Genomic DNA, 27,421 nt, shown 5'->3' with positions numbered 1-27,421 from the left:
TTGTTGCTGTGCATAAGGTTCTCCTGGTTCTGCTCCTTTCACTCAGCATCAGGTCATATAAGTCCTTCCAGGCCTCTCTGAAGTCTTCTTGTTCATCATTTCTTATGGCACAATAGTACTCCATTACATTCATATACCATAATTTATTCAGCCATTCCCCAATTGATGGAGGAGCTTTTCTTTTTTGATACTGATCCTCTTGATGTATGTGCCTAGTAGTCGAATCTCTGGATCAAAAGTTTTAGTCACTCTTCGAATAATCCCAAATAACAAGGCAGCATGGTTGGACTAATTCATAGCTCCACCAACAATGCATTAGTCTTCCAATCTTTTCCAGCATTGACTACTACTATTCTGTCATTTTTGCCAATTTGTTGGGTGAGAAGCAAAACCTCAGAGTTTTGATTTACATTTCCCTTTACTACTAGAGTTTGGGGGTTCTTTTGAGAACCATTCATTTTTCTTGACCACTTATCTATTAGGTAATGGCCTGTTATGTTTTGTCTGTATCCTTCATTTGAATCCTAGATGATACCTTTATTAAACTTACATACAAAAAAAAAAAAAGGAAGATTTACAGAAGCACAACTTTCCCTCCATAAACCTGGGACCCATTCTCTCACAGCTACAAACAGCATCAGGAGGAAGAATGTGCATAGTGCATATAAGAGTATAGTAGCAGAGAGGTATACAAGTAGGAAAAGCACATGCCTAAGGCAATTCACACCTCCAGCACAGTCAGGCCTCAGTGATCTTTTTCTTCTTGTGATGTCCTTATGTTGCTCCCCTGGAAGACATGGCACTCTTGGGGCAGGTTGACAGCCAGGGCTAACTCTTTGAAGACTCACAGAACCCCTCCTGCCTCATGACTTGAATGATTGAACCTACTTCCCTGCTCAGTGCAATGTCTCCTACTGGGCAGATAGCTCCGCTGAAGATGTTGTAAGTAATTGGAGAAAAAGGGAGGAGAGGAAACCCCTGCTGCCCTGGGGTAAACGCCCAAGAGAAAAGGCAAAGAAAGATTCCCTTTTAAGAACAGGATTCTTTCTCCAAAGCCAGCTCTCTTCTCTCCTGACAGAAATTATATCCCTCTGATCTATCTCCTGCTTCAACTGAAGCTCTAGAAAGAGTATCTTGATATTTATCACCAGGGGTGTGACCACTTATTTGGCTAGCCAATGGCTAGTCTCACTCTTTACTTCCATTAAGTTGGACTGAAAAACTTGTCCATATCTTGTAAAGAAGTCATAGGGTGCACGAGTAGGGAACCTTTGGCCTCAAAGCTACATGTGCCCCTCTAGATCCTCAAGTTCGGCCCTTGGATGGACTCCAAACTTCACAGAACAAATTCCCTTAATAAAATTTTTTGTTCTGTAAAACTTAGACTCAGTAATAAGACTGCACCTGAGGACCCAGCAGGTCACAAGTTCCTCACCTCTGCAGTAGACACTTTATTTAACACCTTCATACTTTGCTGCCTCAACCTTCTGTAACTTCATCACCTGAACTGGGGATGGGAGGGGTAGGGAATCAGCTCATCAATGTTGTCCTAGTCAACTTTCCCCATAAAACTGTTTTACATTGTTCTAGAATGGTATCATTGCTAATTGTTTCATGTGTCTGAGCTTTGTCTTCCCCAAAGACTTATCAGTTTCTGGAAGGAAGGAATCAATACTTCTTTTGTATCCTTTACTCTTCTTAACCAGTGTCATTAGTAGGCACTAATCATGCCTTAGATAAAACTAGCTGTATTGTTATGGACAAGTCCCTGAACCTCTCAGATACAGCTCTCCCATGGGTAAACTGGGGTTAATGCATGTGTCATATAGACACAGATTGTCTCTGCCTTAATGAGCATCCTCCAGTATGGTTTCAGGTGCCCATGGACAGGAGATAAATCTCCTGGATGCAGGATTTTCTGGGAGAAGAGCCATGATTAGACATGGGAATTATAGCAGTCAATGCAGACTTGGAAGAGGATATGGCAGTCATAGGAGAGGAAGAAGGTAAAGGAAAAGAGGCTACCCACCTCCACATAGCTTATAGACTAAGAGTACATACTAAGGTTTATGGATTTTTGGACATGGACAATGTGGGGATTTGTTTTGTTTGATATCTGTTTTTAACAGGCTTTGTTTTTTTTTTTTTTTTTACTTTCCGAGTGCTGGATTGGAGAGAGAAGAGTGGCTGAGAGGGAAATAATTCAGACCTAACAATAAAATAAAATTGAACTATAAAAAAAAAAAAAAAGATGGACATGAAGTCCCGAATCCTATCTGGACCATCATGATGACTACAGAGTTGAAGACAGAACTTTCAGTCATTTTCCAGCCTGACCTGAGAGAGTCTTGGGAAAGGTTCTAAAAATCAAAAGGCAATGTACACATCAGCTATGAGTTATGAAGTGACTTTGCACTCCCGTCACGTCTGAAATTTGGAGGGATTGAAGGGAAATAACAGTATAATTACTCTGGAGGTGAGATTTCTACCTCTTTGCACATTCATGCAGAGAAGCTTTTATTATTTGATCACCTTTCTTGTTGTTTACAATTTCATGTTTTAATGAAATATTTTGCTCTTCCGTTTATGGGTCTCTAATATGACTATCAATAAAAGCGACACATTGGGTGGGGGTTCTATCCATGGATTGAAGAAATTATCCCAAAAGGATCATTTTGGAACATGGGTGCTAAAATTGTACTTTTTGCCTTCCAAGGCAGCTAGGTAGTTCAGTAGCTAGAGCATCAGCTCTGATCTGAGTTCAAATTCAGCCTCAGATATTTGACTAGCTGTGTGACCCTGGGCAAATCATTTAACCTCTGTTTGCCTCACTTTCTTTAACTGTAAAAGGAGGACAATAACACCACCTACTTCACTGGGTTGATGTGAGGGCCAAATGAGATAACATTTATGCCCGCTACATAGTAAGGACTATATAGTTATTCCATTCTCTTCCTCCTCAGTGGAAAGAACATTTGACTTGAAGCCAGTTAAGATTTGGTTTTAAATCCTGCTTCTGACATTTATTAACTGTGTTACCATGGGCAAGTCATTTAATGTCTCTCAGCCTTCTCAGTTCTTCTATAAAATGGGGATAATGCTTGAAATACTTACCTCGTAGGGTTGTTTTTATGATCAAATGAGACAACGTATGTTAGGTGTTTTGTAAACCTTGAAGCATTAGGCAAATATGTTATTACTCAGTAAATAAGTACCTGATAAATTGAAATGAGGCTGGAGCTATGTCCTAAAACTACATTGTATTTTGCTCACTTCCTTTTTTCAGGTCTCCTCTCTGGGTTTCCCCATTGTCTATCTCATTCTGTATCCCAGCACTAGTGCCTATCCAGTACCATGAATCCAGAGCTCATAGAGAATCATTCTGGGAAAGTACAGCTGTCTCACTAACTCTGGTTCTCAGTTTCTCTGTGTTTTTCTGCCTCTGTCCTGTTTCCCTCTCTCTTTCTTTGCATGTTTCTCTCCTGTGTATGTCACTCTCTGCCTTTGTTGATTAGTCTAGGGCTACCCACTCTGACGCTGCTTTAGCCATGTCTTGCCCGGAAGAACAGACCCTGCCATGCCCATCCTCCCCCTCTCCGGAGACTAGGAAGTGAGGGGGAAGCTCAGAGAAAAAAAGTCAAAAATTCCAATGGTCCCCCCCCAGCTGCCCTCTGTTCCCAGAATTTCAAAAATGTTTTTCATCCCAGACCCACACAGGAAGGAATCTTGAGCAGGCATCACCAAGGTGGGGACAACAAGGGAGATGCCTGAAAGAGCCTTCCCTCTTTCCATGCTAGCATTCCTGGAATCAAAAGGGCTTTGTAGGGGGTGTGGTGGAGTGGGGATGGAGAGAGCAGTGTTCTGCTTTGCCACTGGACAAATGACTAGGAGATGCCAGTGTCCATGGTGAAGAAAGCCTAGGAGCTTGGGAAACGGAATGTGAAAAGTGTCAAATCGGGCTATGCCAGGAAAGGTTAATGAGGGGAGGTTGAATGGGGTTTGCTTCTGTGTCTTTCTGCATCTGGGACTGAGCCCTGAGTTCGGTCTATGCCTCTGTGTTGTTGCTGGCTTTTGGTGGCCCTCTGTCCTCACATTAAACCCAGTCCCTTCTACCTGTCCTTCTCCATCACCCTATTGCCCGCTGGGTCCATCCTGTCCGGCTCTTTCTTTCTCTCCTCACCCCACCCCAGCTCCTCCCTGATCCAGCCCCAGTGGAATTGGACAGACTTTCCTCCCCATAGAGTTGCCACTCTTTCAGTTTGTATCGGGTCCTCGTGCTCGTGGCTCACAAACATCTGTCCTTCCTCCCCAACTCCTGGCACCATAGACCCTGGTCCAGGCTTCAGAGGAGAGCTGGAGAAACGGGAGGTTTCCCTGGGGTGGAGGAGGGCTGGGCCCAGCACTGGGGGCTGCGTGCCGGGTTGGGGGAGGAGGATCGTCGGCTCGGGGATGTGCCTGTGGGGGGACCCCGGAGGTCACCCAAAGGGCCGGGGGCAGCCATCCCCGGGCCCCCGTCTGGGTTCACAAAGGCCAGGTCTGGGAGGAGACGGTGGGAGAGAGCGAGACAGCCGCGGGGGCCCAGCTTTCCGGCCTTTCTCTCCTCGTCTCGTCATCCCTTCCTTCTTCCCCAAGTGCTTTCTTCCCGACGGCCTCTCCTTGGCAAGAAGGGCCGCTCTCCCCCGTCCCTCGGTCTCTCCCCTCTGAAGGTCTCTGTTTTTTCTCTCTCGGTCTCCCCGACTCCCTCCCTCTCGGGCAGGCCCCCCCACCCTCAGCTGCTCCTCGGAGATAGGTGTTCAGAGCGCGGGACCCTGCGATTGGCCACGAGACTGTGGAGAGGGCGGTCTCTTCACAGCTCTCCCGGGCTCGGATTGGGTGTCGTGAGCGAGGGGCGTGTCTGGAGGCGGGGTTGGGGCCGCCTGAGGGAGGGGCGGCCGAGGCCAGGGCCGAGAGCTCCGGGCGGTCGCATTGTTTTCCTCCGCGGAGCCGCGGTCAGAGTGGGCTCTGCGGCTCGGATCCCGGACTCTCGAGACCCGGGAGCCCACCCGGAGCCCCCAGCTCCGGGCTGCCTGTCCCCTCCTCCCAAACCGAGACCTTCTCCCTGTTCCCAGGGATCCCCGCTCCCGGACCCCTAAAACCGGGACCCCTGGGATTCCCGAGCCCCGGACTCTCGAGCCCGCGGCCGCCGCGGCCGCCGCCTCCTCCCCACGGACCTGGCTTCCAGGGCAAGTAACCGCGGTTTCGCCGGGGGCCGGGGGCCGGGGGCCAGGGCTGGAGAGAGGGAGGGCAGCGGAGCAGGCACGGGGGCTGGGGGAGCGGTCGAGGCGGGGTCCCCGCAAGCCGCGGGGGGCAGGCTCCGGGCTGTGCGCGGGGATCGTGGGGCGCAAGACAGGACTGGGGAACCGAAGACCCAGGGACACCGAGGAGCCTTGGCACAGTCCCCTGGGCCCCAACTTTGTGGGAAGCTTTTTCGGGGTTTTATCTTCTGTACACAAATGGGGGGACAGGGAATAATTTCCGAGATCAGATCGGGGGAGTGGGGTGCCGTGTCTAAAGTGAATTGAATCGATGGGCTAAGCCCTTTCCTACCGAACAGGGAAACCCGGGCTCCAGAAATTGAAGGGGGTGGGCAAGGGAGGGGAGAAGTCATTCCTGGACCTTGATGTCCTGGCTGAGCCACTTTCCTTAAGGTAGGGAGAGGAGACTTGAGTCCTGGAGGGAGGGACCCCAGGCCCCAGCTCAGAGTAATCCGATATAAGGTGGTATTTATAGAAGTTCTTTTCCTCCTGAAGGGTTTTGACCCCAGCCCCAATCCCAAACCCACCCTAGAACTTTGTTATTTTAGGTTGCAACTGAAGAGGGCAGAAATGGTAGAATCCATTTGTGGGCCCCAGTGACTACCAGTTTAGCTCTGTCTCACCTAAACCTTCTTATTTCTTGCCTCCAGCCACCCTTTCTCTAGTCTTCTGAAGCCCTGAATCTGCTGTCCTATCCTCTGGTTCCCCCCACCCCTGTCAGCTCCCTGCCTGCAGGCACCCCCTCCCAAGCCCCTCCTCTCGCTAACGTGGCTCTGGGACAGAGTCCCAGGCAGCAGACATTCACCCCCAGGCCCCCTGGCCTCTACGTTTGGAGCTCCAGAGATGGGAAGGAGGGGGCAATTTGGAGATTTCTCCATCAGCTGGCACTGTGCCCACCTCATGCAGGGGTCTAGACACCTGGATTATCCTTGCTCTGGGGATGACGGGAATGGTAGAGTCACTGTTTATTTAGAACCAGAGAAGAGAGAGGAGGGGGAAGTGTCTGAGAGAGGGTATGGTTCTCCTAAGCCCCTCCTCAGTAAAGCCCCCCCTCCCTGAAAGGAAGGGGGACAGGGGGCTGGACTACAGGGCTGAGGGTTTCCTGCTATTGTCCCAGGGTGGGAGGCCCCCCCTCCCCATCCCTCCTGCCAGACTCTTTGGCTGTGACCCCAGCCACTCCCCAGAGGTGGCTTTGAGCCTGAGGCGAGAAGAGGGGCCAGCTTCCTCTTCTACACAGGAGGTGAGCCCAGGCGAGTCTGGCCCCTGTGAGATCTGGCTGGTTAAGAGACTCAGGATGCTGATTCTTTCTGTTCTCCAATCTCACCTTGCTTACCATTCTCCCCACCCCCCACCCCATACAATACACACACACAAATATTGCTTCCACAATGGGAGTCAGAGGCCACTGAGGTCAAGGTGGGGGTGGTATGGGCACTGGAGAGGGGTTTGAGGCCCTGGGAGTAGGTGGATTCATCCTGCTAATGCCTAGAAGAAGCTGCAGAGGGCTCCCCTAGCCCTGCAGGTGAGAACGAAGGTACCAGTGTGAAGCCCAACCAGACGTATTTTTCAGGCCAGGCCAACACAGATCAACCATGGGAAGTGGGGGGAAAAGGCGTTAGGTATCCTGTGCAGAAAGCAGCTGAGATTGGGGGTACTGGGGAGCTCTGGGGAAAGGAGCAAGAGCTGATAGGCCTTTGTCAGAAGACTAGGAAGCACCACCAGTGGCCGGATGGTGGGGAGTGGAGGGATGCTTTCTGCACATTTTGCTTCAAGATGAAAGCATGCAAATGAGATGCAAATAAGCCTCTATTGTCTTGGTTCCCAGCTTGGGCCTTTTTGCTAAGTATTTCCAGGATTCTGTTGAGGAGTAGCCTACGAGTCCTTCATTCACCTTTTTGAGTCTTGTCCTGGCTGCTTCCTTCTCTCCCCTAGGCCTGTCCAGTAGCTTCAGGTGTTCCCTTTGCCTAGTACCTCCTAGGCAGGAAGGGGACCCCAAGAGACCAATACCTGGCAACCTTTGCTTCTCAAACCACGATCCGCTATGTGCTGCTCTGTCCATGCTGCATCACCTGCTTCTCCCCACTCTTGACATCTACCTTTTCCTTACACTGCCCTTTGCCCTTCACGGGTCTCTCCTCCCTCTGGAGCATTGGCATCAGCTTTTTGGGGATGGGGATGACCTCTTATCACTCACCTATTATTAGATCTTCACAAGAGTCACAACTCCAGGTAAAAAAAAGGGTGTCTCTGGTAGGGAGGTGAAACGAGGGAATGTGGCCCAGGAAGCAGGGAAGATCTCTTCCTTGTCCAGAGACCAAAGTCATTCCAGGGCGATACTATTTGTTGTCAAGGGCAACATAGTGTTGAGGAGGAAAGGTGTGAGAGTAATGGGAAGGACAACAGGAGAGTCTCCAGGGGAGTGTCTACATCCTGAAAAGAGGGGGGCCTTATGGCTTGTGAGTCTGGAGGGTCGTTAGTTGGCTGCTGTCCTCTCAGGGGAGGGGGCCATCATTAGGTGTCTCTGCCCCCTCCCTTCCTCGAGCCTCTGGGGTCCCTATTTGACGTTAGCCTCCCCCAGATGATGTCATATGTGGGGAGGGGACTCTCCAGGGGGAGGGAGGGGACACCTGGGTTCCTGACTCAGGGAATGGAGCTTGCTGGAGGGCTGAGGCAGAGAAGAGAGGAGCTGGGATCTCAGAACAACAAGGTTCCCAGTTCTTTCATCTGGAGGAGGAGAGTTAGATTATAAAGGTATCCCTATTTATATCTGCTAAAAGGACAAGGGTAGGGTACCTCCTGGCACCCCACCCAAAGGTTTCAGAGCAGCAATCACTGGCCAAAGTCTGAAGTTACTATTATGTTTCCATCTCCCTTCCCCCCCTCCCCCATCCAGAGCTGGTTGAAACTAGGGCTAAGCGGTTTCAAAAGGCTGATGGGAGGGGAGCCATGTCTCCATCTCTCAGGATTTTCTTTTCCCTCCACTCCCACCCTTACCCCATCTATCTCTTCCCCTGGCTCTGGGCTCTGGTCCTCTGGCTGCTGGCTGAATTATTTATAGGTTAATTCAGAGGCCGCCTGATGAGGAGGGGAAGATGAGGCTGTCCGACCCTTCCTCCCATTCCAGCTCTCTCTCTCTTCCTAGTGTCCCCACGGGTGGTACTTCCCCCTCAAAGGCAAATATACTGGGTCAGGGGGGCCAGAGAGACAAGGAAGGGAGGGGGTCTGGGGAGACAGCTGCAGCCAGAACTAAATATAGCCTTCAAATTGGCTTTGATGCAGATTCATTTTTGGCTAAGATGGTCCTCTGTCCCATTCTGAACCTTTAGTCCTGGGGAGTGGTGCCTGGATCAGGGCAGCAACCCCCTGCATTCCACATTTCTCACTAAGCAAAGAGCCACGAGCACACCTGAATATCAGAATATTCTTTTCCAAACCTAGAATGAGATATGGGCACAGTGTGTCCCTCACACCTATACACTGGGCTGCCAGGGAGGCTGTATTGAGGAAGGTCTGTTAGGAGAGGGCAAGGGTAGACTTGTTCCTTCTCCCTCAAATGGTCCTCAGGAACTACTATTTATAATGTGAGGCTTCAACACCTTCTCCACCCCCACTCCACTCCCCCCCCCCCCACATCTAATTATAACAGGGAAGGTTTGGTGGAGGGAGGTGGGGGGATGAGGGGAATCAACCAGAGAAAGTCTGGGGACCCAGAGAGAGGAACTGAGGGACTAGGCAGGGAGGGGGAGGAAAGGGGCTATGCCTTGACCTTACCTGAGGTCATAACTTGGGTCTGTCTTTCCCAGTGGCAGCCGGTTTGTTCCTGTTAGAGTGGATGGAACTTGAGTGACAGTGACAGGCATAGTTGGGACAGGTGTAGGGAAGGATCCCCTCCCCTCTCTAGGGTCCCTTGGGGATAGATCAAGGGAGGAGTTATATCCATATCCCTGATTGAGAAGACCAAAATACAGAAAAGAAACAACCCTGGTGCCCGCCCCCTTGGCTCTAAATCTCCCAGTGAGTCCAGGTTTTCAGCCCTGTCCCCTCAGTTTTCTCTCTGTCTTCTTTCCCAGGCTTGACATATGGGTGAGAGAGTGCCACCTGGGGCCTGAGCCGGCCTGCCCAGGATGCCCCGTGGCCCTCCCTTCACGTCCTTGTTGCTCCTGCTCTCACTACTCTCCTCATCTCCTCGAACTCAGGCCACATTCCCCCAGGATCCCCTCCCTCTAGTGACCTCTGACCTCCAAGGTAAGTGGCAGCCATGTCCAGCTCAGCCCTTCTCTTCCATATCTGCCTTTGGCTGGCTCAGACTCCCCCCCAGACATTATCCCCGCCCCCTATTCAAGCACTGTCCCTCCATTGCCCAATATGGGTTCCACATTAGTTCTTCATATTAATCCATCAGTAATTAATTATTTATTGAGTGAGGACATTGGGCTAGATGGTGGAGAATATAATGAATGTGACATGGCCCTGTCTAGTCAGGGTGATGAGAAAAACAAGTTAGGGAACTAGACAAGCAGTGATCCTTAATCACTAAGAGAGTAGTGCATGCAACAATGAGCAATAGGAGTCTGGAGGATGGAGAGGTCCTTGTTTGCTGGAGTGGCGAGAGATGGTTTAACAGAGGGGGTGAGACTTGATCTGATTCTGAACGGAAGGATAGAATTTGGTTACATAGAGGTGATGGATAACATTCTGGAAGCAGCTAGGAGGCAGACTGGGGAATAGTGAGCAGGAAGAAATCAATACACTTGCTCCATCCATAATCAAGTAGCTTCTCTCTTTTGTGGGGAGGGAGTTTAGGTGTTTCTCTTCTCAGAGGGTTGGGGAAAAGGTTTTTGAGGTGAGGCATTGGCAACCCAAATAGTTCTCCTTTCTGCTCCTTCCCTATCAGGTGTATCGCCATTATCCTGGTTCCGGGGCTTAGAAGGCGATGCTGTGGCTGGAGAGCTGGGTCTGGACTTTCAGAGATTCTTGATCCTGAACCAGACGCTGCTGGTAGCTGCTCGGTAAGGTGCATGTAACATGCATGGACTAAACATAGACGTGGCAGCTGGCAACATGGAGTAGGGAGAGTAGCAAATGTGAATACATTCACACAGAGGCAAAGTTGATATATGGACACTGGGACAAAGACATACCATAATGTGATATGATAAGGACCTGCTGTAAGCCAGTATGTCCAGAGATGTGGGTCACAGGACACATTTAGATGAAGAACGGGTGTAGGAGAGGTGGCTGTACTTGTCTGTGGAGTTTCATGAATGTCTGAACCTGGCTAAATATACGAGTGTTTACGAAATGGAAAGTTGGGGGGGGGTGGCAGGGAACATCAAATATTGATGTATTGACCCACTCCCTCTTTGTACCTTTAGGGATCATGTTTTCTCCTTTGATCTTCAAGCTCAACCCTGGGAAGGGCTGGTACCAGACAAGGTGAGAGACTGAGGGACAGTTTGGGTTCTGGAATCAGGGAGCAGAAAGGGATATGGGTCAATCACTAGAATTGGTGCTTTCTTCACAAAACCTCTTTCCTTCTCTTCTCCATCAGTATCTGACATGGAGAAGTCAGGATGTGGAGAACTGTGCTGTTCGAGGGAAGCTGAGGGTGAGGGATGTGATGAGGGATTGGGCGGTGGGCTTTGGGTCTGCTTCCCCCATGACCTCTTCTCCCAAGCCCTCTTTTCCTTCCTCTCCCAGAACACAGGGGAAACCACCCAAAGGGAACAATGCTTGGCATGTCCAGTCCCCAGCCCTTCTCTTGCCCTTGGGGATCCCAGAATGCCCAGTCCCCCTGTTACCTTCAGTGACCTCTGACCTCTGGTCCCACCTCCTGGGGCCCCTAGGACGAGTGCTACAACTACATCCGTGTCCTCGTTCCCCGGGACTCCCGGACCCTTCTTGCCTGCGGGACAAATTCATTCAGCCCCATGTGCCGAAGCTATGGGGTACGGGAGTTGGAGGGAATGGGGTTCCAGGCATGGGGGGGGCATGGTGCAGAAGAAATGAATTAATGAATAATAACTATGGGGAGGGACAAGCTTTAGAGTAGGGTTGGATTGTGTATAAGGCCCAGGCATAGGAGACATGGAGGAGACCCAGGAGAACTTGGAATGAGGGGAGGGACAGGAATAATGAAGAAGGCATAAGTGGGACTAAGGAGGATGAAGGAGGAAACCTTTGGTTTTCCGTTTACTACCTGAGACACCCAAGGGCCTCAGGATCACTTTCCCCTTCCTCCCACCTCAGATCTCTTCCCTGCAACAGGAGGGCGAGGAGCTGAGTGGGCAAGCTCGATGCCCCTTTGATGCCACACAGTCCAGTGTCGCCATCTTTGCAGGTAAAAAGTTATAGGATGGTAGGGTAAAGGAAAGGTAGTGTTTGAGAGACACTAACAGCCACCTTCCTGCCCCCCGCATCCCCCACCAATTCCACATCTTTATCATTCAACACCCACAGGAATTTTGAGGATGAGTGGAGAATTCCCCTGAAGTATATGTATGGGGGTGGAGAAAGTGGGGTGTGAATGTGCTGTTAGAATATCTCAAAACACGTCTGTCAAATGTGTTCATACCCTTCTGGGACATGCTGTGTTCTCCTGTGTTTCCCCCAACTTGTATCAATGTATTCCTTCCATTAGATCTCCTCCTTTCCTTTCATGAAACAATTAACAAGCATTTATTAACAAGGACTTAATAAACATGTGCCACAGTGTGCCAAACCCTGTCCTAAGCATTGGGAGTACAGAGAAAGGCAAAAGACAGTCCCTGTTCTCCAGGAGCTCACTGTCTAATATGGGAGAAACATGCAAACAACCGTGTACCAGCAAGACTATACAGGATAAATTGGAGATAACCAGAAAAGGAGAGGCAGGGGCGCTAAGGGCGATTAGGAAAGGCCTCCTGGAGGAGGTGAGATTTTTGCCGGGATTTAAATCCAAGAAGGTCAGGAGAAAGAGATGGGGGTGGGGAACAGCCAGTGAAAATGCCCAGAGTCAGGAGATGGGCAGTCTTGTGCAAGGAACAGCGAGGAGGTCCATGGCACTGGATGGCAGAGTGTGTGGTAGGGAAGGAGTAAGAAGCCTGAGGAGGGGGCCAGTTAGGACACAGCACGACCCCTTACTTCTTCCATCTCCATCTTTCTATGATGACCTCCCATGACCTTGGGATGCTCCCTCCAGAGGGTAGTCTTTATTCAGCCACAGCTGCAGATTTCCAAGCCAGCGATGCTGTTGTTTATCGAAGTTTTGGCCCTCAGCCCCCTCTCCGCTCCGCCAAGTACGACTCCAAGTGGCTTCGAGGTCAGGGGGGATCAGAGTTGGGGAGGTAATAAAAGGGGTGGCCTGGATCCTTCAATGGGATATAGTGGGGTCCGGGGAGGAGCAGGAAATCTCCTAAAGGATGTTACATGGGCATGTGGGGTTGCGAGAGGTACCAGGGTATTGAGGGATGGAGGGTAATCATTATCAGATCCTAGAGCTGGAGGAGACCTGTGTAGACACTCCCCATTTCATCACTCTCTTCCCCAGAGCCACACTTTGTCCATGCCGTGGAGCACAGAGACCATGTTTACTTCTTTTTCCGAGAAGTCTCTGTGGAGGATGCTCGGCTGGGACGGGTAAGCAGAGTGGACCCTACTTTGAGGAGGGAAGACTCTTCTCTGCTCACCCTGTCCTGGCACACTTAGTGCTGTTTCTCCCCATACAACTTATACCTTAACTCTCCCTTTTTGTCTAGATCTTCTTCCCCTGTTCTTTCCACCCTGCCCCCAACACTTATCCTGGTATGTCATTGATCTCCTCCCCACTAGGTACAGTTCTCTCGTGTAGCTCGTGTGTGTAAGCGTGATGTAGGCGGCTCCCCCCGGGCCCTGGACCGCCATTGGACATCTTTTCTGAAGCTTCGGCTCAACTGCTCTGTCCCTGGAGACTCTGCCTTCTACTTTGATGTGTTGCAGGCCCTGACTGGGCCTGTCCCTCTGCATGGACGTCCTGCTCTATTTGGGGTCTTCACCACCCAGACCAACAGGTTGGGAGGCATGTGAAGTAGGTGTGGAAGATCTCCTAACCAATATGGCTGACTTACCCCAAACAATATGGCCAACCCACCCCAAACAATATGGCCAACCCACCCCAAACACTATAGCACTCCTCATTCAGGTCAGCAGTTAGGGTGGAATAAGCAGGAGCCATCCTAAGCAATATGCCATCTTCCATAATCTGTGCTTACTGCATCCCAACTCGACTTGTGGCCAAGCTTATCCTCTTTTAAGGTCACCACAGAGCAAGGTGGTAGCTCCTGTTTCCCGTACCTAGGATGGTCGGTGACCTGGGAGGGAGTATTCCTTGCCTTCTCCCAGACCCAGCTCACATAGTTCCTCTCCCACATTTTCCTGGTACCCTATAGCATCCCTGGTTCTGCTGTCTGTGCCTTCTACCTGGATGACATTGAACATGGGTTTGAGGGCAAGTTCAAGGAGCAGAGGAGCCCAGATGGGGCCTGGACCCCTGTGCCTGAGGACAGGGTCCCCTCACCCAGGTATCTATGGGCAGCTTCGGTGGGGATGGGATAGTGTCTGTTCAGTTCATGAAACTGTTAAGCACCTACCATGGGGAAAGCCCTGGGCTAGGGGTAAAAAAGGAAAGAAAATTGCTGCTTCCCTCAGAGTTTACCTTCTGTGGGGGGTAGGGGGTGGGACATGAATTCAAACAATAGTTCAAAAAAATATCAGATAAAAAATCCTAGAAATCTTTGAGTATTGCGTCTCCCTCCTGTAGCGGAGAGAGGCTAGAGATAACTGGAAAGGGCCCCTTGAGCTATCTTGAAAGAAGAAAAGACCAAGATTAAAAGAGCATTCCAGGCTTAAAGAAGTGCTTCTATTAACCCAGAGACAGGAGACTGGGAGCCAAGTTCAGGGAACAGGAAACAGTCCTGTTTGACTGGAATCTAGTGTCTGTGAAGGGAAGTTATCTCAGATAAAGGTGGAGAAGTTAGAGCAATGTGCAGAAGGGACTTAAATGTGGAGCTGAGTGGTGTGTGTTTTATTCTAGAGGCCTTAGGGAACCATTGAATGTTTTTGAGCTGAAAAATCTTAAGGGTTAGACCTATGGCTTAGGAAGATGGTTTTGGCAGCTAGGTGGAGGATTCATTGCAGAAAAGAAAAAAAAAAGCAATAAGGTGCAGTGGTCCAGGGTGATGGCAGCCTGCACTAGGGTGGTGGGTGTGGTCAGTAGAAGAAAGAAGATAGATGCACAAGGTTCCATGGAGGTAGAGTCAACAATCCTCGGCAGCTGGATGTGAATGATGGCATGGTGGGTGGGGAGAGAAATGAAGGGTGACTGACTGGGAGGATGGTGAGACTCTTGGTACAGATAGAGAAGGTTGGAGAAGTGGGGGAGTTGAGGTTGTATTTGTGGGTGTAGGGGAGATAACAAGCTCATTTCTGTAAGTTTGAAGGGCCCATGGCTCTCTCATAGGAAATGTCCAGTAGCTAGTTGGAGACACGGGATTGGTCTGTGAACAGAATGGGGTTGGGGAGAGAGACCCTTGAATCTGAGGACAGGGAACTTGAGCAGGAGAACCTGTAGTGGGAGCAAGAAAGGGGTGGTGGAGTGTTGAGGCAAGTTTCCTTGGTCTCCCAAATTGCAGAGATGGGATTGAGGAATGAAGTGGATGTGGGTTACAGGATGTAGTGAAAGGACCACAGAGTCCCAGATACACAGGGATCCTGGGAATACCACAGTATCTAGTCATCCTGTCCTGAGCACTACCCTTTATGTATCCCTCAGGCCAGGGTCCTGTGCAGGGGTGGGTAGAGCGGCTTCATTTCCTTCTTCCCGGGACCTCCCTGACGAAGTCCTGACTTTCATCAAGGCTCACCCACTGCTGGATCCTGCTGTGCCACCTGCCACCCATCGGCCCCTTCTCACCCGTACTGGCAGGTATCCAGCGGTGGATCAGAAGGGAAAGAGGGTGGGAAGGCTGGCAAGGAATTAGGTAGAGAAAAGGGGTGAGGGAAAGGTGAGGAAGGCAGCTCACCAGGCTACCCCTCTTTTGTGTGACCTGGCAAATGTGATTCAGGAGGGGAAACCAATTAGGAAATGGAGGAGTATAAGGTGAAATGACTCTGGAGAGCAGGGAAACCCAGACCTCCCCAGTTCTCCTCTGGAAAGGAGAGTAAAGTGGCTCCCAGCCCCACTCCTTGGGAGCAGCAGAGAAGGGAGTTAATGTTGTGTAATGGAAAGAGTGTTATTACTGGTACTCAGGAAATGGGTTCTGGTCTTGGATTTCCCACGTATTGTGTGGTCTTTGACAAGACACCCCTCTCTGGACCTCAATTTTCTCATCTGTATAATGAACGATTTGGAATAAATGTTATCCTACCTCTACTATCCAATCAGTTTTGATTAACATGGTCTCACTGTGACCTCTTTCCATATGACTTTTCATGGTAGAGCCATCTAGACCCACAGGCACTGCCCAATATGGCTCTCCCATCAAATGATCTGGTGGAATCACTGGAGAGGGCAGACTCTTCAATTTGACCATCTTAGGTCTGCAATATGACGCTCCCGTTTCATTTACTGACTTGGGAGTTATACCTTTCCAGAGCCCTGCTGACACAGGTGGCTGTGGATGGAGGAGCTGGCCGCTACGGGAATACCACTGTCCTCTTCTTGGGTACTGAGGATGGGACAGTACTGAAGGTGCTCCCCCCAGGAGGGGGGTATGGTAATGCCGAGCCCATCTTGTTGGAGGAGATTGACACCTACAGCTCTTCCCGGTGAGGTCTTTGAAAGCCAGGTTCCATTTTTTATCCCTGGGGTTAGGTGTGGAACACATTGGTGAAATTGAAGTGGGAAGCAATAGGCCTCAGGACTTGAACACTGGAGTACCTTCTCTGGGGACTCAAGAAGGGCTTGGCCACCCTAAAAGCTGCTTTTAATGTAGCACTTGAAGGTTTACAGGCCAGTTTATATGTGTTATCTCAGTTGATTTGGCAAGAAGACCGTAAAGGATGCTTGGGAGTCATTAGTGGGGAGGAGAAAGGGATTCTCCACTGGGAGAACAGATGTCCTGGGGAGCATATGGGGAGCCCCAACACAGAGGTTCCAACTCATCTTTTGCCTGGTCTGTCTCTTCACTGTCCACTTTTGTGCAAGGAGCCCCACTCCTAAGTCCCCACCTCTGTCCCTCTCTCAGGTGTGGTGGGAAACGATCACCACAACTGGCCCGCCGGGTTCTTGGACTGGTGCTGGATCCTGATGGCCACAGGCTCTTTGTGGCCTTTTCAGGCTGTGTTGTCCACATGCCTCTCAGTCGATGTACCCAGCATGGGGCTTGTCAAAGGTAAGAGATGCTGGGGAGGGGAGCTGAGGTGTACGTAGGCTACTTAGGGACAAAGAGAACTGATGGGAACATGGTGGGAGGGTCTAGGAAATGTAGTGGGAGTTGGGAGGATGGATTGGAAGAGCCAGAGAATGTGTTTTAGGTAGAGAGCAGTGGGGATGGGGGGCAAGAGAGGACAGAGCCCACTTTGGGAGAGGTTGTGGGAGATGTGATGGAGTGATCACAGCAGGGTAGGGTAGCTTGTAATATAAGGAGTGCTGCATTTAAAGGGATCAGACACAGGTTTGGGGAGGTTGGAATCTAGGGAGATTAAAATGGGGAAGAACCATGGTGCCATGAAGCAGTGTTGCCAAACTCAAATAGAAAGGGATCTCGAGGGCCAGCCGCACATTGCCTAGAAAACCACAAATTAACATTATCTATGTTTTATTGCACTTTTATTTATCTTGTTAAATATTTTTCCACTTGCATTTTAATCTGGTTCTAGCCTAAATTTGGGAGTTTTGTTGGCTGGGTCATGAGTGAGACACCTCTGCTGTGGAGGGTAGAATGCTGGACTCATACAGGAAAACTCAGACTTAAATCCTGCTTCTGATATTTACAGACTCCAAGACCAGGACAGGTTACTTCATCTCTATGAGCCTCAGTTTACTGACTTGTAAAATGAGGATGATAACGTCTGTAGAATCATAGGATTCTAAGGCTCAAATAATCTTTTTTTGCAAACTTTGAAGAACTACATAAATACTAGTTACTATTACTAATATTATGGGAGCCAAGACGTGGGGTAAAGGGGAAGAATTCTTCCCCTGCTCCCTGCTTCTTCCCCAGACCTGTGGGATTCATTCTCCCCTCAGAAGCTGCCTTGACTCCCAGGATCCATATTGTGGCTGGGGAAGCTTCAAAGGCTGCATGGATGTCAGGGGACCTGCCTGGTGAGTGAGGGACCTGTGGGTCTCCATTTCTGAGGGCTGGCAGTGAGGGGCAGTGGGAGAGTTGAATGCAGGAGTGAAAGCAGGATTGAGTTGAGTGGTGAACTTTTCTTCCTCCCCAGGACTGACCTGGAGTGGGATGGGGACAGGGAAATCATGGAGGAGGGAGATTGCCACGGTAAGGGGAGCTGTGACCGCCACCACCCTGACAAGGCTGGGGCTGTATCCCAGCTGTCCCCTTCTCACCGTCTCTCAGTCTTTTCTCTGCCTCTTCCCCAACTCTGGCATCAGATTCCTGATCTCCATCTTTCCCCCACCTCACAGATGGGGCCGCTGGGAGTCATTCAGGACCCGGGGATTCTGCCTATGGTGAGTTCTCCCCTCTCAGAATCTTACGTTCAGATTGCTTAACCCTTACTCCCTTATTTCCCAAGAATGGGAAATTGCTGGGTGGGGGTGGTGAGCAGGGAGGTCAGCAACTCTTCCCTTTAATCTTCCAGATCCCAGGGTTGAGGGGGGTGGCTGAGGCGGGACTCCTGGACTCCTGGGTTCAGTGAGGGGGGGGGGGGCGGGCTAATCCATCTGTTTGAATTGTTCTGGGGAAAGTGACTGAGAGTAGTGACCTCACTGGCTCTGACTTGGTCTCTGTCACCAGAGCCTCTGGGTCCCAGCCCTCCCCCTGAGGCCCCCAGTCCCCCAAATGATGCCCACCCCTGGTCCCCGCCCTCCACTCTTCGGGCTCACATAGAGGGTAAGGCAGGTAATGGAGGGGGTTGTGGTTGGGTGGGGGTTGCTGCATCCCAGGGAAGTTAACACCTTAGTGGGCCGTCATTTGCTTCTTACTAATACTGTTCCGTTGGTTGCCTCCTCCCTCCTCAGACCTGGGCCTCCTCTCTCAGCACCGACTCCCTCTGCATGGACAGAGTATAGAAGGTGTTCTCAGCATGGCTTCAGGGGGGCAGGATTAGGGCCCAAGGACACCTCAGTCCTGGGATCCCTTCTGTGTGGGAGGGTGTGAGTGTCTAGGAGCTGCCCCAAAGTCTGACTGTGGTTTGGTGGTTTGGGAGGGGAGGTCAAGGCTGTGTGCAGTGGAGTTGAGGCTGCATCTCAAGGGATGAGGGTCAAGACTTCAGAGAGCTGTCTGGATGGTATTTCTCCTCACTTTTCCCATAACCTCTTTCCTTGTCTTCCACTTCTACCTCTGAGTCTCTCTCTGTCCCTTAGGTGTTCGCCGAGATCCTCCCCATGCCTCATCTCCTCACACCATCCCCGTGCCGCTCCTCTTGGCCAGTGTGGCAGCGGCCTTTGCCCTGGGGGCCTCTATTTCTGGTTTCCTGGTCTCCTGTGCTTGTCGTCACGCCTATGGACACACTCACAGGGGAAACAAGGATGTGGAGACCGCTGGACTCCCCCGCCCCCTCTCTCTCCGAAGCTTGGCCAGACTCCATGGTGGGGGTCCCGACCCACCTCCCCCAGCCAAGGATGGGGACTCACCCCCAGTACCCCAGTTGTATACCACTTTCCTACCGCCCACTGAGGGCATGCCTGCCCCAGAGCTAGGCTGCCTGCCTACCCCTGAATCCACACCAGAGCTTCCAGTCAAGCAACTCCAACCAGTCCAGGGGCCTTGGGAGTGGAACCATAATGGGAACAATGCCAAGGACACCTCTGCCCACTCCCGAAGTGGCTCTGGACCTGCCCCGAGAGTGTTGGTGAGGCCACCGCCTCCTGGCTGTCCTGGTCAGGCTGTGGAAGTGACCACCTTAGAGGAACTGCTTCGCTATCTCCATGCTCCTCAGCCTCCTAGGAAGGGGACAGAGGTTCTGTCCCCAAATAATACCCCCCTCCCTTTGGCTACCCGGGTGCAGCCCCGTGTCCCCCCACCGGAGCCAGCCCATGCCCTCTTTTCCAGCTCGTCTCCACACCCACGAGACTGTATCCCTCCACTCCGGCTGGACATTCCCCCGGATGGGAAGTGCCCAGCCCCTTCTCGCCCCCCACTCTCTGCCCCTGCTCCTCGACTTGGGATTGGGGGCACCCGGGGCATATCCCCTTCACCACACCGGGTGCCCCCAGGCCTGCTGACTCGAGTGCCCTCAGCAGGAACCTCACGATATTCTGGGGGTCACGGAAGGTACCCTCTGTACCTTGGTCGGCCTGAGGGATACCGGGGACGAGCCCTGAAGAGAGTGGATGTGGAGAAGCCACAGCTGCCCCCAAAGGCTCCTCTCCTTGTGACCTCCCCCTCCCAAGAGGCCCCTCCTGATGGTCATTTTAACTATTGAAGGCAACTACCCTGCCTAGAAAGGGTGTGGCGATGAAGGCTCCTGACCGGACAAGTAACTCACTAATGGCATTGCCTGCTTCCATCCTTCCTGGACTCTGGACCTCTTTCCTTCTGTACTTACTGCCCATCTTGGGCTTATTTATTGAGTCTCATCATAGTCTTTCCCTGTTACCCCTAGTCTCCAGGGTTTTGGGTAATGGGGGAGGCGTTCCCTCTCCCTCCCACCACTGTGAGCCAGCCCTACTCAGTGGGAGCTGGCTGGGGCTCCCACCCTTATCTCCTCCAGCCAAGCTGCCTTAGCCCTTCCCCTCCCAGCTTCCTCCGTAGTCCGGGACCCCCAGACTGGGGATGTCCACGATTGGGGGACTGGGGTAGGGTACGTCTGTATAGTGTACAGTGTTCTCGGGGCTGCCCGAGACATCATCACCTCCTACTGTGTAGGAGCCTTTCCTCACCCCAATACAACGATGTGCCCTCAGACCTACTGTCTGTTCACTAATGGGGGGATGATGTTCGTCTGGGTTTGGCCGCTTCTGTTACACATCTCCATCTGCCTTTGTGAAACAGTTTCAGTGGCTCAGGTCCCAGTGGAGTTAATCAGTAAAGGTTTCCTCAATTAGGGAATTGAGGAAAAGGTGGGTGGGGGTGCAGGAAGGCAACTTCCAAGGTTCCAGGACTTCTGCAGATGGAGGGGGGGAGTGGAGCCAAGGGTCGGGAAGAGGATGCCGGGACCACGCTGCTAAGGGGGAGGCAGCGCCTACAATCTGGGCTGGGCCCGGGGCGCGAGGAGTCCAGCGTGCGGCGAGCTCTTCGCGGGCACCGGCTGGGGTCTGGGCGGTGAGCAGGGCTTGTGCAGGCGGCGGCAGGACTGCACGGGGGAGGAAGAGCGTGGGCTCAAACCCCGATCCTCGCGCAGCCCCGCGGGGAGGGCGCCTGGAATGGGCTTCCTTGTACGCACGCGCAGCTCCTGGCGGGCCCCGCCCTGCCCTCCTCGGGGCGGGGCTGGCTGACTACACCCGTCCGTTATCGAGAAGGGCCAATGGGGAGGACGCACCGGCCCCCCACTCTGCCGCCCCGCCCTCCCTGCGCCTCGTGAGTAGACCTTTAAGCTGCGGATGCTGCCGGGTCTCCGGGGATTCCACGTGGGGGTCTGCGCTACGAGGTGCGGCGCGGCAGAGGAGGAGGCTCCGTGCGTGGTTGGCGCCGACCGCAGAAGGATGGGAGCTGGGAGCTGCCGGCCTACCTATCCACCTTTCCAGCTCGCAGCCTGCCCCTGCGATCACTTTCCTGGCCACTGCCCCTTGACTTTGCCCCTGGACGGTCAGAGGGCTTTGCCTTTTCTACATCCCCCCGCGCCCATTTTTGTCGGTCCAGCTCTGCGTCCCACTTCTGCTTTAAAATCTGGGCCTCCCCACCGCCGGTTCTGTGCAGGTTCTGCACCCCCGGCCTTCCTGCTGGCCCCCCCGCCCAATCTGAGGCTGCTGTTGCCACGTGCACTGCGTTCCTGGCCATCCTCACTTAGTTCATCCTCAAGATGAATAGGTGGTTTCTAGGTGATCTCTAAGCGCCCTTCCAGTTCCTAATGCATCGGCTCCGCCCGCTTCCATCCGTCCGCCCTGGCGGCCTGGCCTCGGTTTTTAATTGCAGGAAGCTCCTTTACTGCTTTCAGTCCCACCCCACCCCCATCCCAGTTACCCTAATTTTTCATTGCTGCCTAATGTCAGCGGTTCAGTTCGACATATTTATTATAAGCATCAATTCTGCTAAGCTCTGGAGATGCAGGAAAACGAAAGATCACATTTCTCAACCGAAGTGTGTGTTGGCGGGGATCAACACTGGACTGCAGTGTTACTACAGCGGCTACAATGTAGCACACTTGTAATACAGTCCAGAAATTGGCTCTCCAAAGCTGGAGACGGTGTAGCAAACAAAACTGAACTAAAAGAGTGGCGTATATCTTAATGTAGTTGTATTTTGAGAGGTGAGGGAAGAGCTTAATATACGATAATACTAATATAGTAAATGCTTAACGGGGATCATAATAAAAAATGAGAGATTGGGGAGGGAGGACTCCGTTCTAGGTAAGAAGTGGTTCTGTCGGTGGGCCAACAAGCATTTATTTTTTAAATACTTAACTATATTCCCGACACCAAGAAAGACAAAGTCTCTGCTACCAAGAAGGGGTCAACCCAAGGGGAAGGAGACCTGGTGAGTCAGGGATAGATTGGAGTGGGGAGACCACTCCAAGGTGGTAAGGAAGGAAACCATTTATTGCATTAGTCCAGTAAGAGAGGAGGTCCTTTTCTAGGTGGTTGGCCGTGTAAATGGAGAAAAAGGAAATCTATTGGAGAGAGTGTGAAAGTAGAAATCACAAAATTTGGAAATAGATTGGATATGGGGCTAAAGAGAGTAAGGAGTTGAGATTGTAATACCTAGATGACTAAGGTGGGTGGTGGTATCCGGGAGTTCTGAAGTGGGGGAGAGTCCGGGTGAGAAAATGAATTGTTTTGGACATGTTGAGTTTGAGATGTCTTGCAAGGACATCAGTTGGAGGTGTTCAAGAAGCATTTGGAGATGACAAGACTAACTCAGGGGAGAAACTAGATTTCAGATTCATCTACATAAAGATGATAATTGAGCCCATGGGAGCTGATGAAATTACTGAGATAGTATTGAGTGAAAAGAGAAGGGGGCTTGGCGTAGAGCCTTGGGCTAACAATCACAGTTACAGGGAGGAAAGAAGTGTCTTCCGAATGCAGATTCCTTGAGAGGAGGAATTCTTTCTTTGTATTCATATTTACAGCGCTTAGCACATAGTAGGTGCTTATTAATAAATGCCTATTGGTTGAAGGGGATTCCCAACAGTGCCTCCTGTATTTTAGGAACTGATAAATGTTGAATAGAATAGGTGGAGATGTGGAGAATGTCTATCCTATGTATAAGGAATCATATTCATGTAAATTAAGCAATTCAAGGAATCTGAACAATATAGTCTAGTTTTGCTAATAGAGTGTGACCTAGACAACCAGACACCATATTGTGAGAGCTGAAATATGAAGGAATGGAGAATCTTCCCAGTGCCACTATTGTGGTAAATACTACCTCAAAAATAAATTCATAAACAGTATCTAGAATAAAATTGATGTGAGCAGGGGGAGGGAAGTAAACAAGTACGTATTAAGCACCTACTATGTGCCAGGCATTTTACAAATAATTTTGATTCTCATAACAATCTTAGGAGGTAGGTGCTATTATTATCCTCATTTTAAAATTGATGAAACTAAGGCCAACAGAGGTTAAGTAACTTGCCCAGAGTCACCACAGCTAGGAAGTGTCTGAAGCTGGATTTGAACTGAGATCTTCTTGGCACTGTGCCCAATGATCTCTCCACTGTCTCTATGGGGAAGAACAAATATTGCCAAAGCATTTTTGTTTTTGTTTTTCCAAGTTAAGAGAGTCACAGGATCATAGATTTAGAGCTGGAAAAGGCCTTGGGAGTTGTTCACAAGGTCCAATTTTACAGATGAAGAAATAGGCCCAGGGAAATAAACTAAGATCCAATTGGCCTAAGGTCACACAGGAAATAAATGGCAGATTCAGGATTTGAACCCAGATCCCTTGCCTCCAGGTCTGCCAACATGCTCCTAGTTTAAATGGAAGTTTCTGCAGGAGACTAACATGAAAAAATCATGGAAAAGTCAGCTGGGGTCATATTGTAAAGGGCTTTAAATGTCAGGATAAGATGATATTTTATCCAAAGGGCAGTAGGATATACATAATGTGACTTTGAGCAAGTCATTTCACCTTTGAGCCTCAGTCTCCTAAACTGTAAAATGGGGCTAACGCAGATTATGGCCAAATGAAAGACTACCACCAGTGTAATTTTCGCTTTCAGTCTTATGAAACTTGAAGTTTATCTTCTGCAATGAACAGCCATTAGTGAATTCATTTCATCAGCGTCCGATTTGAAGCTAATTGTGATGAATGCTAATTTCTTAATTTAAGAACTGTCAGGGTGCAATTCACACATACTTAAAAAATTCACCTGATTTCAAATAAATTATTAGTGATATCAGTAAAAGGGTAAATCTGATTTAGAAATCAGTGCTAATAGGTGTCTTCTCTTTGCACTTTAGATCTGGTCTTCACTAGATCAGAAGCTGACAAGAAGAAGCAGCCGATTTCTCCTGCAAGGATTTCCAAGCTAGGATCCCAGAGGCAACTTAGAAAGTTGTGGAGAAAGCAGGGCCCTGGGGGGACAGAGTCCATCACCTTGTGACAGGCTCTAGGGATTTGAAACACAGAAGGTTCCGCAATCACCAGCTTGGAAAAGCTGCTCTGCCTTGTGGGCTCTAAGGAGGTTTAGTCACTAGGGGCCTGAGCTATACTGTGGTAACTCAGATTAATGTCCCCAAGGTACCTCATCATACATCTTGGAACTCATAATTTAGTTTCTGCCCTCCAAAGATCAGAAACTGACCCTTCAAAATTCTGAGGACTCAGGGCAAGGAACAAAACTGACCAAATAATTTGCTTATTTTTAGTAGGCATGATAATACCTAGAGAGATTTTAATAGTCTCTGCAACCCTGTCCCCAACAAGTAAGGCTCAGGTATGCATTTGATTAATCGCAGTCAGTTCTTTTGTAGATACTGCCAGTCAGCAGCCCCTCACTCCCAATTTTTCCTGGGATTGATCTCACCAACAATTCAATAAGACCCAGGAGAGTTTCCCATGTTTCTTCTTTGCATTTCTCCTGAATTAAGCCGACCAAGAACAGGTTCCTGAATTTGTAAAACAAGAGGGGTTTCTGGAACTAAGCTAATATTCTGAACCAGCTAAGAAACAACCTGCAGAGAAGAGACAAAATTTCTTCAGCCCATCAAGCAGGCTGCAGCTCTGAAAAGGGAACAGCTTTGGCTGTTAAGTGTCTCTCTCTTTACTTACCTAATTCTCCCCCTTGCATGGTCCTAGGATTATGACCAGGATATAACCTCATTGTGAGTAGCTCCATAGGTTGCTCTGGGAACTCCTTAGCCAAATCACCTTGTTATTTTTGGAACTTCTTGTATATATGAACAGGACTGGCTTTAATATGAGGGTTCCCACATTAAAACAAGTTATCTTACCTACCAGCTCCCAGTTTTGGAGGCGAAAGGGCCCTGACTCAGGTAGAGGAGGTAACCTGAGGGAAGTGGTTCCTATTTTCCTTCCATTAAGAATCAGTGAACTTTTAGCCCTACCACCTCACCCTCCAGTATTCTTCTTCCAGGAATTTTGCTTTGAGGAAAATATTTTTTAGGGGTGGGTGGTGAGTAGAACATGGAACTTTTGGCCAAATCTACTAGGTCGTGCTCACCTACTCCTATAACAGGCGTTCTTAACTTTTTTTGCATCGTGGACCCTTCTGCCTCCTCCCCAACCTTTGGCAGTCTGGTGAAGCCTATGGGTCCCTTCTCTGAATGATTTTAAATGCATAAAATATATAGGATTGCAAAGGAAATCAATTATATTGAAATTTTTTTTTCTCCATACAAGTTCACAACCCCTTTGAAATCTATTCACAAACCACTTGGCAGGGCTTAAGAATACCTAAATTGTCTATATCCCCTTAAGCTACTTTCCTTTCCCTTCAGTGCCCCCAAAGAAATATATACACATAAACACCTCTGAGACATCTACTAATCATCACATTAGCAAGGAAGCACAGTCGGCACAGATCTCCCGTTCTCTTGTTTCCCTGGGCTCTGGCATCTCTCTGTCCCTCAGCAATAGTTTCACCCCACACAAGGGCAAGGCATTTCCTCCATCTCTCCTCCCTGGAAATTGGTTCACAGGGAAACACTGGGGATGGGGTGGGTGGGTAAGGGGATGACATTAGCGTAGCAGGAAGACCATACCTTTAAAGTGTTGCCCAGCCCATTCCCCCTGCCTCTCTGTAACCGTATACCAGGATAAAACAGGTAGGAGAAAGAAAAGGAAAAGGGTGTGGAGCAAGCTGAAGGAGACTGAGGAAACAAAGAAGGGATGAACATCCCAGTAGCCAAGTTCAGAATGGTAAAGTTTCGTATCTGATAGATACTGGAGTACCCTGTATAGCTTTTGCCAGAGGCAGCAAGCATCAAGACAACCAGAGACAGCGAAACTTTGGCATTTAATTAAGAAACATCTTTTATTTTTAACAATTGTACAAAAATTGTAAATATATATATATATATCTGTATATGTATACATACGTACTCATCAGAATCAAACACTATTTCAATAACAGCCTAAATAGAAAAAAGGAAAATATTTAGGTTTTCCTAAAAGTGTCTTGTATATAAAACTGTCAGACAACTTGAAAAATTGAGGGCACTTGGAGAAATGGTTTGTGCTGAGCAGTCTGAGGGGAAGAGGCCCACTGGGGAAATGGGGAGATAGAAGGCTGGTGAGAAAAGCAAAGCTGAGGGTGGGAGATTCTGTCATTGCTGATAACAAAGCAAGATCCCTGAAGCAGAGAGGGCAGCTTGGCTGTAGGTCATAACCTACGTTAATTCTCAGAAACACCCAACAGAACCGGCCAGAGTGGAAGGGATGCGGATAGAGGCCTGGAGGGGGAAGGTCCAAGAGAGACAGGAACTCCCACACAGAGAATGGAAATGACCAAGTAATTACGTTGCCCATGTGGAAAAACCTCATTGTGGTAAGTGCAATGGGGTCAGAGAGGCAGGGGATGTGAGGTGGAGATTTGGGGTCACGATTTCCTGACAATAACATGACTGTTATACACAGTCTAGAAATGTCACCAACACCTCCATCCCTTCTAGCCTGTGAAGCTTGGAAAAAACAGCATGTGGGATTCAAAGCTACTCATGGCCTCTCCTGCTGGTGGTCCCTGGGTAGAATGTAAGGTGTGTGTTCAGAGAATTCATTAAATGAACAGGAATCTGGGGCATTTAGCCATCATGGGTGACAGAAAGCAGCATAGAAGACACTAAATCTCCACACTCACCTCACCCTAATTTCTGTTTCCAGCCTGTCACGGTTGGATGTGTGCATAGCTAGAAAATAAAGCATAAGGCAGATGTCCAAAGATATCACGACAAAAACATCTTCATTTAGACTGCATTTTCTGGGAGAATTAACTCTGTCCCAGCATCATCTGACCTAAAGACAAAGATCAGTGGAGTGGTGATGGGAATGACCAATGTGGCCATAAGAGGAAGGAGAAGCACTGAAAGTCAGTTCCCTCTTTTCTGGCTCTACTTCGGAGAATCAAAAGCCTGGCTGGATAACAGTCATGGTGAGATGAGATGCCTAGCTGATCCTATTGAATTATAAAGCTCTATCCACAGTGTTGGAGCCACTGTAAAACATCCAGCACCCTGTACCAGTCATGCCACATGCCAAGCAAAGCCTTTAGAAGCCCAGTCCCAGCTCAACCTGGACACTTGCTCCAAAGCCTGCTTCTCGGCTGGCTAAAGAGTGCTCTTCACAAAGGAACTCAAGAAATGAAGTCTCTGTTCTCTCCCTCCTGCCTTTGCAATAATCTAAGGAGAAAAATATACTTCTTACAGA

At 49.8% G+C, this 27,421-nt stretch overlaps 1 protein-coding gene across 9 annotated transcripts; it reads left to right on the top strand.

The window, feature by feature from the left end:
* The first annotated feature begins 4,930 nt into the window (after positions 1–4,930).
* Positions 4,931–20,341, top strand: SEMA6C (semaphorin 6C). Of its 9 annotated transcripts, none has more exons than XM_072644774.1 (19): positions 4,931–5,222; positions 9,365–9,539; positions 10,189–10,303; positions 10,670–10,730; positions 10,846–10,902; positions 11,141–11,242; positions 11,544–11,634; positions 12,475–12,594; positions 12,823–12,911; positions 13,104–13,321; positions 13,700–13,831; positions 15,082–15,234; positions 15,903–16,076; positions 16,496–16,642; positions 17,500–17,577; positions 17,697–17,752; positions 17,899–17,943; positions 18,230–18,325; positions 18,799–20,341. In XM_072644774.1, exons 2-19 carry the CDS (start codon positions 9,419–9,421, stop codon positions 19,857–19,859), a joined length of 2,916 nt encoding a protein of 971 aa, XP_072500875.1. In that variant the 5' UTR covers positions 4,931–5,222; positions 9,365–9,418; the 3' UTR covers positions 19,860–20,341. The 9 variants fall into 9 exon arrangements, with proteins under 9 accessions (XP_072500875.1, XP_072500874.1, XP_072500876.1 ...); XM_072644773.1 differs by having other exon boundaries at positions 18,230–18,334; XM_072644775.1 differs by lacking the exon at positions 11,141–11,242 and having other exon boundaries at positions 18,230–18,334.
* Positions 20,342–27,421: the final 7,080 nt, after the last annotated feature.

The sequence above is a fragment of the Notamacropus eugenii genome, chromosome 2 (genome assembly GCF_028372415.1).
Source record: "Notamacropus eugenii isolate mMacEug1 chromosome 2, mMacEug1.pri_v2, whole genome shotgun sequence".
In the NCBI taxonomy this organism is placed as follows: Eukaryota; Metazoa; Chordata; class Mammalia; order Diprotodontia; family Macropodidae; genus Notamacropus; species Notamacropus eugenii.
This window is presented reverse-complemented; position numbering and strand designations above follow the sequence as displayed.